At 37.6% G+C, this 15,693-nt stretch overlaps 2 protein-coding genes across 7 annotated transcripts; one reads left to right on the top strand and one right to left on the bottom strand.

Moving 5' to 3' along the window:
• Positions 1 to 354: 354 nt before the first annotated feature.
• Positions 355 to 9,079, top strand: LOC106652455 (band 7 protein AGAP004871). 2 transcript variants are annotated; one of them, XM_014371425.2, is made up of 10 exons: positions 355 to 438; positions 1,041 to 1,176; positions 5,904 to 6,037; positions 6,443 to 6,515; positions 6,582 to 6,664; positions 6,750 to 6,953; positions 7,024 to 7,079; positions 7,149 to 7,227; positions 7,312 to 7,413; positions 7,477 to 9,079. In XM_014371425.2, exons 2-10 carry the CDS (start codon positions 1,080 to 1,082, stop codon positions 7,570 to 7,572), a joined length of 924 nt encoding a protein of 307 aa, XP_014226911.1. In that variant the 5' UTR covers positions 355 to 438; positions 1,041 to 1,079; the 3' UTR covers positions 7,573 to 9,079. The 2 variants fall into 2 exon arrangements, with proteins under 2 accessions (XP_014226911.1, XP_014226912.1); XM_014371426.2 differs by having other exon boundaries at positions 5,922 to 6,037.
• A 40-nt stretch (positions 9,080 to 9,119) lies between these two features.
• LOC106652456 (cyclin-Q) lies at positions 9,120 to 10,881 on the bottom strand. 5 transcript variants are annotated; one of them, XM_014371427.2, is made up of 6 exons: positions 10,741 to 10,881; positions 10,279 to 10,412; positions 10,036 to 10,133; positions 9,747 to 9,965; positions 9,443 to 9,673; positions 9,120 to 9,349 (listed from the first exon to the last, which is right to left on the bottom strand). In XM_014371427.2, the coding sequence occupies exons 1-6, from the start codon at positions 10,764 to 10,766 to the stop codon at positions 9,254 to 9,256; spliced, it is 804 nt and encodes a 267-aa protein (XP_014226913.1). In that variant the 5' UTR covers positions 10,767 to 10,881; the 3' UTR covers positions 9,120 to 9,253. The 5 variants fall into 5 exon arrangements, with proteins under 5 accessions (XP_014226913.1, XP_023315476.1, XP_014226916.1 ...); XM_023459708.1 differs by lacking the exon at positions 10,741 to 10,881 and adding an exon at positions 10,653 to 10,674; XM_014371430.2 differs by lacking the exon at positions 10,741 to 10,881 and adding an exon at positions 10,548 to 10,638.
• Between the last annotated feature and the right edge of the window lie 4,812 nt (positions 10,882 to 15,693).

The raw sequence follows: 15,693 nt of genomic DNA on the forward strand, positions 1-15,693 counted from the left end.
GCAATTTATAAAACTTTTTTTTTTCATCCCGGCGAAGCATTACATGGCGTGTATTTTTGCAAAACAATGCGAAAGCAGCGCGGAATCTTCATAAAATATTATCGAGCACGAGTTATTAGACGCGCATACAACGTGGCGTACACAGCAATTACGATGTATTAAATTGAAGTGCAACAGCTGGATGAGGCAAACAATGATTTATATCGTGTATAGCTAAGCCATGCCGTGGCACATAGCAACAAGGAGATGTGAAAATGTAGATCGATTCTCTATAGGTAAAAAAGGTCTATAAGCGACCGTGGCCGCTTCCAGACGTTTTAAATCATTATAGCGCGCTTATTGTTACGTTGGCCGTCGACGACGAGCGACGCCGCCGCCGTACCTATAAAGTTCAGCCGCGGCAGGTGACGAAATTGACGCTGAGTGCGTGTGCCTCCAGTACGTATCCATATACAATTAATATTAACATAAACCACATTGTTGCGTTTCCATATTTTATCTTCATCTTGTTTCAACGTTTTTTCGTTTTTCAAATTACGTTTAAATTCTTTAAGCAACGTCGATTAGTCTTACGGAGTGACCTCTATTGGCTTGCTTGTAGTTCGTTATTAATTAATCGAGTGATACTCATCAAGCTCGTCAACTTTTTAAAGAGCAAAAGATGTATGCCAAGTTTTAATTTTAACTGTCGTCGACTTTGTACATTTTGTTGACACGAATGTGCAATTATTTGCCTGCTTTTGCAGAAAATGTTGTAACATTAAGGTGTAAGACGTCAGTTCGAGTTGCTATAGTTAGAATATAGTATAAGGGTATTTTAATGATTGCCAAGGAGTAGTTTCTTAAAAAATAAGATACTTTAAACTGGCCATTGGCAGATTATGCATAATTCGTAATTCATTCTGATACATAAAATTGATTTGTTTATCAAAGTAACTTACACCAATTAACTGTATTTAATTTAATTTATTATATTTATAAAATTTTAAATTCAGTTTTAGTGCAATTTATTTAATAGCGTCTCATTTTTATAATTTCAGTCGCTGGCGTCATCCACAAGACGTGTCAGTCCAATAGGGATGTCAGTTCCCTTGACAAATATGAATGGAACCCAATCTACAGTTATCAATTCAAGACCAGATGATATTCAAATCCGGAATCGTATGAACCAACAAGGTACACGTCAATTATTCAATTTTGTCAGTTGCTTTTACGGGTACGACTTTAAAATAAAAATTAAAAAGAAAAAACTGTCGATCCCGTTGGCTTAAAATTGAGCCATAAAATTTTCACGCAAAGCATAAGCTTGGAGCTTTAATTCCTTGAATAATTAAAAAATCAAATTAAAAAAGTAAAAAGTATCGACGCGAACAGAGTCGTATGGTCGATTCGTGGGTGTTGGATTTTTAAAAAAATGCGTCGAGCGGCCTATTGAAGCCCGTGCGGCACGATGCATGTGCATTCGGCATCGATTGGGCACTCGACGCATGCCGCGCGCGCGACACGAGTACGTAGGTAAGACAGCGTCGTGGTATGTGTGCGCGTATATGGATTTGTAGTGCGAAGTAGCCACCGCAAAGCTTGTCATCGGTGAATTATTTAACAGCAGCGGCGCAGCCGGGGCAGGAACTGGAAGGTCGCGATTCGCTCGCGCGTGTGTTTGTGACGCATCGACTGCGGACTTACTGGACGCTTTCGTGAATGTGTCGGTGCGCAGTTAGGCCTGTGCGAGAGAGAGACAGCGCAAACTATCATAATATACACTGGTCGATGCCACTTATGGGCTTCCACAGCGCCTCCGTATGAGCTTTCGTTTCAAGTCGTAAACTGTTGTGAGAATCTTTCGTACTTTTTAACCGATCGTCCTTGTAAAAAATAATTTTGCTGGCGAGCCTTCTTTTTAAATCAAGTTTTCGTCATTTGCTAATTGTTCAAAGGCTTAAATGGTACAAAACAATAGAAAAAAAACTTGATTGTGTTTCAAACTTTGATTGCACGAATTCATTAATTTTTTTTCGCCAATAAATCTTATTCAATTATTTTTAATTATCATAATTGGATTTATTCAATTTCTATGCCTTATCTCAAAATGAAAAACTACTCTCATTTTAAGACGACTTTTTAGGAAAACGAATATCCTTAATTCCTGACTTACTAATTGTTTAAATAGAGAATGAATTGCGCAAGTCTTAGAGAAATTGTTGTTTTAAAACTAGTTGGCTACTGGGAGCTTTTAAATGCTATGACTCATGTCTAAACATTATCTTGTACCTATTAAACGAGTATTCATATTAATTTAATCAATTATTAATAATGATTAAATAGACTATTGTCATGTAAATGTCGTTTGCTAGATAGAGCTTGTAGTGCTCGTAGCGTGTATGAACGTGTGTACAGAAGAATACGGTCAAGAGCTACCAGAAGTCACTCAGCGACTATAGAGAACTACTGTTAGGTGCAAAGAGACTCTTGAATAGCGATGAGGACTATAGAATACTCTCATGTTATATTATTTGCTAATGTACTTCACATCATCGACTAATTTATTTTAATTTTTTAAAAACTCTAAAAATAATTTTTTTACCCGAGTTTCATTTGTTATATTTGAAAAATATGAAATGTTTATTTAGCCTGTGCATGCCCACCTGGTCATTTTATGCTTTCTATTGTTTGTCGTGCAAATGAGATTGCCTGTTATTGTGGCCGGCTTATTGTTCGTGTATTCCATTTTGCCCGAAACATTAAATTCTATTTGCGCAACGCTTAAGGGCTCTAAACGTATATAGCGTTCGATAATGCTGCACCAAAATTGAATATAAATGAAAGAGAAACAAAGGATTCTTGACAATGATTTCTATTTTGAAAAAAAGTAGAAAACAGTTGAGATTAAAAACAAATTCAATGGCTGTTTGGTTTGGTCTGAACCTCGATTGTTTCTCACGTTTCGAATTGAATTTATTCCCATAAAATTTAGGAGTGTATCTTTTTTCGAATCATTGCCAAGCAAACATGAACTATGTTAAAATACAATGCCAATTAGGGCTCATAAGCTTTTCCAAATAAATATGCAATTTTCCGAACAACGATTTTTTCATCCGTGATTGTAGAATCCTATATATTTTCTTCATTTTATATGCATAGTGTTTGTTGACATGAATCAGGGAATCGAATAGCAAATACGTGAGTTGGCTGCATCGCTCGCAAAATGCGTCACCGTCGAAGTTGCGTGCGCATTTCAACGCAGGGAAATGTGCCCTCTGTTCGGCGTGTCTAACGTATAGCGTATGATTAGCGTCAGCGAAGGGAATTTCAAGCTAGTCGATCGTTGATCAATTCCTTTACATATGTTTTCCATTCCAAGTCAAACATTGGCTAATTATCCGTATCGTCGGCATCGGTGCACGGTACGATTCATAAAAGCTTCAACAAGTTGCGCGAGACGTGTGCAAGCTCGCCGATGCGCCCGAGTCGATAATCGCGAGAGAGAGAGAGAGAGAGAGAGAGAGCCCGTGCGACGGAGACGGAGAGAGGGAAGCCGGCAGTGGCCGCAAGCTGAGGATACACACATCCCTCTCCTTCGCGAGCCCTGTGTGTATCGCGTACACTTGTTGTATAGGTATATAGCTGCATTGCCAAAGGACCGAAGCGCGCGCACGAGCCGACTTCGTTACAACAACGCGTAGGTACACGGCCAAGCCGCCTATTTTCCCTGGGGAAATTTCCTGCAACAGTCCACCGGAGACGCTCTCTCGTGTACCTGTCCTGCATGTTCGAGTAATAATTTCTCTTTCGAGCCAGTAGTAATCGTTCGGTGATTAAGACAATTGTAATTGAATTCAGAGTGGCCAGAACACTGGCTGCTAAGCTTTGAACGATGAATTTCGATCACATGGACAAAGGTGAGTCATAAAGTGTACTCAGACTTTCGACTTTCATTAATTAATTAAATTAGCGAAGATGATTCCTTTCTTAAATATTTCTTTCGTTTAAATCAAATGCAATGCTCAAGTATTTTAGGCTTACATATCCCCAGGCATGGGAATTTTCCAGCATCGCTTAAAAACTGTTTCTCTCTCTTTCTCTCTTTATCCCGGCTTGATAATTTTTTTTTCAACCTTACAATGTGATTCTGTTATTTTGTAAATTTTAATTAATTCAAATATTCCTAAATAATTTTATTGTTATACAACTTGCGAAGTTTTTTTTCCTTTAAATTAGTTTTTATGATTATGCTGAAGATTTTATACTTCCCAAAGGTTAGGTTCAGTAACGCAGTTTCGTAAACAGTGGAGCATAATTTCAAATGTAGTCTTAATTTCTGTTATATTTATATCTTTATTAGTACAATTAAACCGTTCAATTCTACTATGTCTGATCATCAAATCTGGATGGTTTTTACATATTACTCTACTTATAATTGATATTTGTTAATCATTCAATGAGTATTCGACGAAGTTAACTTTGTGTCCAATTAATGAAAATCTTCGATATAATATATTTATTTCTGTTAATGCTTCTTCATTAAGTATTTTTCGATGAATTCTCATATGATTTTCATAACATTAAGTAATTTATCATCAAACATATCGATATTTTAAATATTAAATCATGCATTTCCAATTGAAAATAATACAAAAAAAATTGAAGGGCTTTAAGGGCTAAAATTATGTTGATTTTGTTCATACATTTATTAGACAAAGTAAACTCTGAATTTATCGAGAAAAACAAAGAGAAATTACAAAAAAAATTTAATTTTTAACTTTGTATGACTAACTAGTCAATTTCTCTCTAAATTGAATTAGAAAACATTAATTACATGTTTTTTAATTCACCTAATGTGGCAATAAATGTAATAAATATCGAATTTAAAAATACTTTATACCAAAATGATATTAGAATAGTTTTTTAAAGAAACTTATAATTTTCAATGTTTTTTTTTAATTGCCGAAAAATTCATTTTTTATTAAAACCGAATTGAATTTGCGGATTTAAAAAAGTTATTCTACTATTGTCTACAAATATCAAAAATTTATCGTCTATTTTTAAATTATATGATAGCGTAGTGAAAAAAAATGACATTATCATAATTTATTTCTAATAAGCAGATTAGTTCAAATGACACAGAAACAATAGTCAATGATGGGATATTTGTTTCATTGACAGTTGTATGTTCAAGCTGACCTCATGAGCTTTATAGAAAAATCTATAAGCCATCTATAGTGGATCTTATTACATTGAGTAAAAAAGATCTATTTTTAGATCAAAATTGCATTTAAATATTTAGCATGACAATGTCCCCTTCTCAAATAGCTAATGTAGGTATGGAAATAGTATAATCCATAACGCGATCAGAGTTCGAGTGTCATACAAACCGAAGCTAATAAGCACTGCTTGAACGGAGTCGAAAAAATCCGATAACTCTGATTTTTTCTATAGATAAAAATGAATCGTCAGTTTTGCAAATAATTTTTCTATCAGATAATAACTTTTTAGAATTAAGATTAACTGGTTACTTTTTTACGGATCGGTTGATGAATTTCGCGAAGGCACGATCTCGTAAAATGAATGGAATCCCTTGCACTTGATTCGTGCAATCGGCCAAAGCACGCAGTGAGGCTCGATGTTTAATTATTTATAGTCACTAAGCGATAAATCGTTTTTCTCTTCGATCATGATCGATTATATCATAGCTTACTTTTTTGAAGCAGATCCATATGCACGATGATGCTTACGCGCACTTCGCGACGTCATATCGTTAATGAAAGATCGAGATTTCGTCTGTATTCAGTTGATTTAAGGCTCCAAGTCATTGCTGCGCTTCGCTTATGATACATATCGCTATAAAAAATAATATGCAAAAAATAAAAAACTAATGATAATGATGAATGTTACACCCCATTAAGACGAAATCAACCTTACAGCTGACGATGCGAATAAGGATGATAACGATTCGGGCACGTGTGGCAAAGCCCTCATTTATCTCTCTTGGATGCTCGTTGTCATAACGATGCCGTTTTCTCTCTTCGTCTGTTTCAAGGTAATTGTCAATTAATTTTAAACGCACTCTACATCTAATTAAAAACGCGAGATATAAAAAAAAAAAAAAAACAAATGAATCGTCGACTGATTCTGTTAATTTCGTGACAGCACCGAAGTGCATTGTATTCCAAGTAATGATAACTTTATTGTTATTATTATTCATGCGGTCGCACTGCATATTTATATCGGATCTTGTAACGAGTAATGAGTAACGAGTGTGCAGTGCGCACCATTGACAATAATACGCCTGCACTCGCAGAGGGCTTGGCTGACGACTCGGTCAATCGATAGTTACACTCGCGTATGCTACACGCGTATTGTGTGCACCGCGTACCTATGTAAATTTGCACGTATATAATTGCAAAGGTAAACTGAGCTTTGTCTTTTGTCGCTCGTGTCGCAGGTGGTGCAGGAATACGAGAGAGCCGTCATATTCAGGCTCGGCCGACTTCTCTCCGGCGGAGCCAAGGGACCAGGTACGCAGCACGAATGAAACATCGACTTATTTTCACTGGCTTGACCTCGGATTATTTCTTTTCTAGGAATGTTTTTCATCCTGCCGTGCGTTGACAGCTACGCTCGCGTCGACCTGAGAACGAGGACCTACGACGTACCACCTCAAGAGGTAAGTGGCCGCAATCGGTATGCTCTTCAACCGATTTTTTGTTGAGCGCGCGTAATCGGATCGGCTTTCGTATGCGTGTACGCAGGTGTTGACCAAGGACAGCGTGACTGTGTCGGTGGACGCGGTCGTCTACTATCGAGTCAACAACGCCACCATCTCGATCGCCAACGTCGAGAACGCCCACCACAGTACTCGCTTGCTGGCCCAGACTACGCTCCGAAACACCATGGGCACGAGGCCGCTTCACGAGATCCTCAGCGAGCGAGAGACCATATCCGGCACGATGCAGGTAATTGCCTCCTCGTTCTGTCAACTGCTCACTTTTTCTTTCGATCGTTTCATTCGCTTCTTTTGCCTAGGCTTCGTTGGACGAGGCTACCGATTCATGGGGAATCAAAGTTGAACGCGTAGAAATGTAAGTTCCTCATTCATCCTTTATTTTACTTGTCTGATAATTTACCATTCTTATTAAATCCTATTGCAGCAAAGACGTCCGACTTCCGGTACAACTCCAGCGAGCTATGGCGGCCGAAGCCGAAGCTGCTCGTGAAGCTCGAGCCAAGGTTATTAAACTCGGACATTTTTTAACTAATGTCTATTGTTTTTTTTCACTTTTCTCTTACACTTTATGCTTCTTAAACTTTCAGGTGATTGCCGCTGAAGGCGAGCAGAAAGCGAGTCGAGCCCTTCGCGAGGCATCCGAGGTAATCGGTGATTCCCCGGCCGCCCTGCAACTTCGCTATCTACAGGTAAGATACCATACCTCTGTCATTGATATACTTCTTGATTACTGATGATTGATTTTTTTCCAGACGCTTAACACCATCTCGGCCGAGAAAAATTCGACGATCGTTTTTCCGTTGCCGATCGATATGCTCACCTACTTCATGAAGGCGAGAGAGTCGTAAGCAGTGCAAGCTCGAATTGCGTACGATTTTGGCTCAAACGCGTTTCTTCTCTTTACACGCGCAGCGACCTTATCGACTACATAATGATACTATTTCAACATCTGCCAATGACCCTTTATTTATCTATACTACTACTACTTGTCGGCGAGTCATTTATCCATTCAATCTTGCGTCCAACTTCGGATACGCTTCATATACCAAATATAAATAACCAAACAATACAAATTATTTCATATGTATATTAAGTACTTGATGCTAATCATATGAGTACTCAATAATATTACCTGAAGGGGATATTAGAATCAGGCCAAAAATTCAAAGTTACACATGCGTTTTTTTAACTTCCAAGTGAATTTTTTTCTGTAGAGTAATGCTCAGATATTTTGACTTTTCTGTATTGTTTGAATATCGACATAGTTTTATTAGAATTTTAATTAAAAATCTCACAAAACTTATTTGAAACTTTCCATTTTTACCTCAATTGCAGAATCCCCTTCAGGAAAATTTTCTACTTATCTAGTCAGAAATCAGAATCTGTATTTTTTTACTCCAATTTGATTTTTTCACCTTGAATTGCGTTTGTAAAGAAGCTCTTAGTAAAAGATCTTAAAAAAAAAGGACAAAATTAAAAAAAAGGGATCAACAATTTTAATACTAGTCAAAATAATAATGTCAATTGATTTTATGCTATTCTACAACAAATCACTAGATTAAAAAAATTCTAATTTTATCAAGTAATAAAAAAATGTAAAAATAAATATTTTAACCCAAATGATCATTTTTTAAAAGAATGATTGAAAATACGAGTGATCATACGATTTTGTATGTTAAACGAAATAAGTGATATTGTTTTAATTCAAACTTATACAACTTATTTTCTTGGTTCATATTTAGACTGCATTAATAGTATTAATCATATTATGTAATATATGAAATGCACTTGTAATTAAATCGAGACGATTTTTTTATTATAATTATTAGTTATATTTCCATCAAAATGAACTGTTAATAGAAAAAAAACTAAATATTCTTGTTAAATCCCGTCATTTTGAAAAATAAGAATCAATTACAATCAATTTGTCATAAAAAGAGAGCTCAACTATCCGTTGCAACTCTACAGTTTAATCACCATCCTAACTATTCATTCCATAAATGTGCACAGAAACCTTTATTATTCAAGAAGATTTATCATTTATGCTTGAAAAATTTTTGCAAAATGAAATGGAATACTTGATGTCAACCATAACGTAAAATTTATAAAAATACTTCTTACAAAAAAAATTGAAGAAAGTATTCTGTAAGAAAGCATCTGAGGTTCGTTTAAAAATTGTTGTTTCCTGTAAGTTTACTCCATGTTAATAATGTATTCTGGTTCATAAAAACACAAAAAAACTAAAAAATTATAGTAACAAAAATTATACTTCAATGTAATTTTTAACACAGTATAAATATATAATGTCTATTTATACAAATTTGACCAAAATAAATGAGACTGTGAACAAAGTTATTGACAATTAAGATTTTAAATGATCTAATGAATCGTAATCTTCGACTGAAAATGTTTTTTTATTCAAATTTATAATATTTACATCCTCACATAATAATATATTACTATATGTGTCAGAATCGAAGCTTATAAAAAATTCATTTTATTATTAACTTGAAGTAAAATGACAAACAATCAGTGATCTTTCGTTTCTGGTTCTTCATCATAAGCTCCCATAATTTTTTCCATTATTTCCCATAATTTATCTCTTGTTAATTCTTTGCAAAATACCTAAAAGAAAAAAAATAGATGTCAGTATTTTATCTATTATGGGAAATGTTATACTTTAAACATGAAAAACATTATTGTGTAATCATCACTCACATTAAACCAGGGATGTTGATCACACTCATCCATTAAAGGTACTACAACACCATAAATTTGTAGGGCTAAATTAATGCAGGCTATAGCCACCAATTTAGGTGGATAATCTAGAACTGCTGGAACGTGATGAAAATCTTGTAATAGTGCCATACTAGTTTTTGCTACTGGATACTTTGCCCATTCTTCTTCCCCAAACCATGCTTGCAATGATCTCAAAAAGTGCAGCATATACTGAAAATCAAACAAAGTGGTTAATGTGTGAATGATTTCATTAAAATAATTTCTTATTATAATTTCAACTCACTTTGTGAGGATGTTCAGGCATGACTTGAAATTTAAGCATTCTCATTAATAATAATTCTGCTTGAACAATAGCATCACGCATGGCCCAATATTGATCTCCTAACTCTAGTGGTGGAGCTCCTCGATGTAAGGTACTGTAGGCTACATTCATAACATCTCTAATTTTCAGATTATTATCCTTCATTTTGCCAGCTAAATATAAACATGTTGATCCAATTAACTGAAAAAGTAAGTATTAATAACATTAGATGAGATCAAAACTATGAATCTTTTCAACTACAGTTTATTACATATGGATCATATCCTTGAGGTGTAGCTTCTCTCATAAATCTATGATACAATATTGCTGCTGTAGAAAGCGTCAGAGGATGGGCTTCTAATTTAAGACCTTGAAAGAATAAAAATAAGTTAAGTATTTATATTAATTAAAGTTTGTTACAACAAAGTAAAAAATTAATTGTAATGATAACTATAACATTAAAAAGATTACAATTACTAAAGAAAAAGAATAATTTTAATAGAAGACTATTTACCACACTCGAATATAAATCTGGCCACTGTAAAACTGTCACTTGCTTTAGTATAATCTAGCGTAACAGATTTCTGTACACTCAACCTTTTTTCCCTCTGCATGGCTAAGACATCTATGACACCTTTCATTTTGGAACTGAAAATAAATGAAGATTTATAAAACAGTTGAACAGTGCCATTTTTGGTAAATAAAGCATTTTACTACTGCATTTTAAATTGTGTTCCAAACGTATAGATTATTATTATTAATTAATAAAGTAAAAAACTATACTTAGTTTATAATGAATGATATTTAGCAAGTAGAGATCTGTCAGTTTACAATTCGGTTTCATATGAGAGATTGTGTATGTGAAATGATTTTCTATGATGAGCTTACAACAACGGTTTAAATCAAGCATAAACAGAGGAAACTGGTGATGGTAAAATGTCAATCGTATGATTGGTCAATAAGAAAATATTATTACCTGTTGGGAAGTCTGTAATTATTCATAATAATTTTTGCTTATATTAGAATGACACAGAAAATTGCGTGCGATACTTGTGATTTGTTTACGATTCGCAAGGACGCCACCGGTGGTAAACTTGGTAGTACAGACTACAGTGTTTTGCGCTATGGCATATTGAGGTTATTTTAAAAGGCAAACTGTACTGCGCAGACAGAGCACGCGCAGCTTGCAGAAAATACCCGCACTCTTATGAGTATTTGAACTCAATTTGTTTTATAAATTATTCTGTAATACTGTAAATGTCAAGTTTGTAAAAGCGTTGCGTTATTCACAATAGTATTAATAAAATACTAAATTTCAACGAAGTTACTCTAGTTTTTTCTTAATATTTGTTACCGAGTGAAAATGTTGGGATTTAAAAATTTAACTTAGCTTTCAGACCACTGCAATCGATACTGTTTTATTTTAAAACTTTATCAAAAATTGAATTGACCATCAAGACTTGAATTATTCGATTAAGTAAATCCTTGAAAAAAAAAAAGCTTCCTCTATGAGGAAGCAATAAAATGACGAAAAACAGGTAAAAGGGCAAGCGGCGTTTACCCTGTAAAAATCAATCACACGTGTAAATCTCGATTTATCGCAATCGGCACGAATAAGAGCTTTTATTTTCCGCATCGGTAAGTCACCCAAAATCCAAAAAAATGAATGAAAGTAATCGTTTTAACGTCAGCTGCTACAAATAAAACGAATGCGAGATTTATGCGGCGGCGACTATGACTGTAACCCAAAGTAGGTATTTTACCAACTGTCGAGATCTTATTACTTTGAGATACATTAGTGGACAGCATAGGCTAGCATATCCAAAAATAAAGCACACACATGCACGTGTGTGCTCGTGTGCGTAATTTCAAATTTTAACGGATTTTCGCGAGCCCGCGCAAAGCAAAGTTTGGAGTCGAAAAGAGTCGATTCAGCGTCGGAGGTGGGTTCATGTTTCGAGCTTGTGCGAGCGAATTTCCCGACGTACGAAGATCGAATCGACATGATTACATTATTACGAATCATTTTTTGTTTATATGAATTGTAAAACGTTTTGGTTTTTGTTGCGACTGGAAATATTTCAATAATGCGATTGGTCATACAAGTCGAGTCGATGATGCACGTGTGCAGCTGCACTTGTGGTACAGTCTCGTATATCAGGCAAATCGGCAACGGTGCGCTCGAGAGTCGTTTTACTGCGACTGCCTCCATGGTACCAACAATAACAACAACAAAAACAATGACAACGATCGTGCGATTACTAGATTCTCGTCTTGCTCAGCCGATAACGTACGAGTACACATGCAGAGGAAGCGAGGTTGCTCGTTGAAAAAGGAGACAATATATTTTTCCCGAGAGCGTCTCTTTTTCATGGTGATCAATAATCGTGTCACCCACGGAAGATTTTAGGCGTTGGCAGGATATAGCTGATACAGACACAGGCGTCTGTTATATTATACTCGATGATGCAGGGCGAATCGATGGCCCTTGGCGATAAGGCCGTAGTGTATAGTATGATGCAGCTAATGGGGCACGTGTGTACGCGAGTCTATGTTACACATTATACAGATACGATAGGACGTATACGGTTCGAACGTTTCACTCCGTCTTTCTTTTTTTTTTATCTTGGCGTCAAAATTCGGAGCTTCGTTTCAGGCAGGTTTCGACAACGGCTCGTGCTCGGCTGGCTCGCCTTCCCAGCCACTCATTTTTATATACATTTGCGAGAGACGATCGTGCAGCTATATAGTCGTCTCCCGAGAGCCACCGCCGCCGCCGCCGTCGTCGTCGTTCTGACCTTCGCAATCGAAATTTCGGAGCCCGCGATCCATATACTTTGCAATGTTTTTTAGGCCTCGCGACTATACCTTAAACAAATAGTCTGAATCGCGCGACGCCGCGGAGCAATTATTTCTCTTTATGTAGCATATAATTTTTTTGATCGATCATTACGGCCACTCCGAGCCAAATTATATTTCTCTTACGTAGGCGTTGATCGTCGTGTGAAAAGCACACGCGAATGTTGCTTTTTTTGGTCAATTATTTTTCCACGAGCGTTCGTATATCTCTATGCGAGTTGCGAAACTTTCGAGAAAGTACATCGAGCCAAATATGCGCCCCGGCGTGCGATACGAAAAATAATAATCCGAGCACGAGCGCCAATATCGATCAGGACGCCTCGATTTTGTAGATTTTGTCGAGAGCCGTCTGAAAACGTCCTGGTATAAATATACACGCAGAGGAGAAAGACGAGGCGATAAGTGATAGCTCGGTCTGTATCGTACACCACACATGTAGCTTGGCCCCTCGTTTCGAGACTTTATTACGCACAACGCACGCGTACATGGACACTGCAGACATAGGCCTTTTTTCACAGATCGGCGAGTCCATGTGTGCGTGGCCCTTATGACTTAAATATATAATACTTATATCTGTGTGATATTGCACATTCGTGCCATGACTTTTCTCGATCGAATAGAGAGAAACTGCGGCACGCTCAATGGCATGGTAAACCATGCTGACTCGATTATCGAGCTGTTGAACAAAATGATAATGAAGCAATTTCCCTTTCAAGATAGTGATTTATCCATCGAAACGTCCAAATATCAATTCGATCGGGGTAGGCGTGATCCGAAAGAATGTGTTAATAATTCTTTATACGAGTACAGAAGCACTCGTGGTGTAAAAAGTCGAGCTCGTTAGAATTCATTAGACGGTGACACCTGTGCTATTTATGTTAATGAGCGAGCCACTCGAGAGCTCCTGACCGCGAGAGTTGATTTATTAAAAGGACAACTCGCCGAATAATCCAATTACATTCGAATGGAGAAAACATTCGGGGGCTAGTTCGCACGCCCTAACTATTTTTCTTCTTTTCTCCGCAGCACCATAAGCATTTGTAATAATTCGCTCGAGTGTTTTTCCTTGACGTCCGCCGCTGTGGCCGAGCGAGAAACGGCGTGGGTTGGATGCGCGTCTCTGTATAGCCGCTCTCGCAATGTAGCTATCGATTAAATTCGATGCCAAGCCAACAAAGTGTAGGCGACATATACAACCTGAATTATTTCTCTCCGGGCGCGATCGAACGTTTTTTTTTGTCGTACGTGGAAAAAGAGACAAAGCCGTGTGGACACGGGCACAATTGAACTTTCATTGGATTTTGATTGCCGACGAATTGGAGAAATGAAAATCTATATTGGATTTAATGAGTTGTTATTTTTTTGTAATGATACACCTGTCGAAAGTAAAGGATAGCTCTGATCGGAACAATAACAATAACACTCGCGTCGATGATGGTGAAGTTTTATTTTCTTTCTCGATGAAGAGTTAGGTACAGACCGAAAACTCGATCGCGTTCCCAGGCAAAAAACAAAAGCCACGGTTATGAATCGCCACCAAATACGGAAGGTGCTACAGAGCTCTTGAGAATTCTATCTCGGTGAAGTATTGCGAAGAGTGAAGATCGCGAATCGACGCTAAACAAGCCAAGTGTCTCGGATTATTTTGACTCGGCTTTGACTCTGGACAATGGTACGCTCCGTATAAGCGTACACAATTCTCAAGTTTAGCCTGGTCACGTAATTGCAGCGGTGTCGACGAAAGACAGACTAAGCTTGCTATCCTTGAGTCCAGTCAAACGTCCGCTCGGAAAAGAAACGAGAGAGAGAATTACGTAGGTGGCTGGATTTAAAGCACCAAAGAGACCACAATGACGACTAATGCCGTCCGGCTTTGACTGCACGCTCGAACGGGAAGTTTTTTTTATGGTGCTGCGAGCTAAATGGAATATAAAGTATACACAGTGAAGTTATGAATGAAGTATACAGGAAGGAATCAGAACTGGCGTGGGCGCGCGCGCGGGAGAAGCTCCTAGCCACTACAGCAGCCAATGGCACGCGCCGCGGCAGCCTCCGACCGAACTTCGTTATATACAGTGAAGTGTAACTTCACGATGTGGGATGGGGGAGGCGCCTAAATCTCATAAGGCACGCGAGGATGGGTCGCGTGCCCGTCGACACATGTGATGTGAAGTTAAATACCGCCATTGGATAATGGCCTGCCTTCACCATAATCGAAATACTTCACGCCTCGTGTGAAGTTCGAGCCGCCTGCCTGTATACATGTACACACATCGAGTGAAGTAACGAGCCAAGTGAAATATTATATGGCGAGATTAAATCACCGCGTCATTATCGCCTCTCCACGCTTCGGGGACCAGCACAAGTCCATGAAGTTATAGTGTCTCGCGTCAAAATAAACATGTATCGGCCCCGCTTTACTTCGAACCATAACAAACTTCGAGCCATCGTGTCTTTGACCTGCGCCAGCGCGCGGCTGGCCCCCGTTACTTCGCTCGGTCGTAAGGATCGCGCGACGAATTTCTTTCGCTTCACTTCGTTTGCGATACTGTAAATTGCGCATCGAATCGGTTTACTTCATTTCTCTCGATGTGACGCGATCGAGCTTCTTCTTGTTATTCGCTATTATCGGAGAAAAGTTAATTACTGCAATAATGATATCACTGCCTGGTAGCTACTGGTCTTTCTTCGCCTTATTACGCTTCACTTTCGCGCTTTCAACTGTTAATTCGCCAATTTTTATGCATAATGTATTATTCATGATACCAACTGGCCGCATCGCAGTTCTCCGATAATGACGACCACAGCGCGCGAAAAAAAAAGAGAAAGAGGCTTTTAAAAGCCTTATCTCCTTGCATACGAAAATAAGCTTAAGTGACGTGGGTCAATCATCATCGATTCGTCCCGTATATACACCGTTCGCAAGAGGGGACCCACCGATTCAGCTCCGCGAACATTGCATAAATACATATTGATAATAAATATCGTTTCGCGAAACATTCGATGTATTTAAGCCGTCGAGCTACAAAAACGCAGCCAACAACGAGAATCATCGATGTTTTCCTCCACG

Source organism: Trichogramma pretiosum, unplaced genomic scaffold (genome assembly GCF_000599845.2).
Source record: "Trichogramma pretiosum strain Unisexual culture from Peru unplaced genomic scaffold, Tpre_2.0 scaffold32, whole genome shotgun sequence".
In the NCBI taxonomy this organism is placed as follows: Eukaryota; Metazoa; Arthropoda; class Insecta; order Hymenoptera; family Trichogrammatidae; genus Trichogramma; species Trichogramma pretiosum.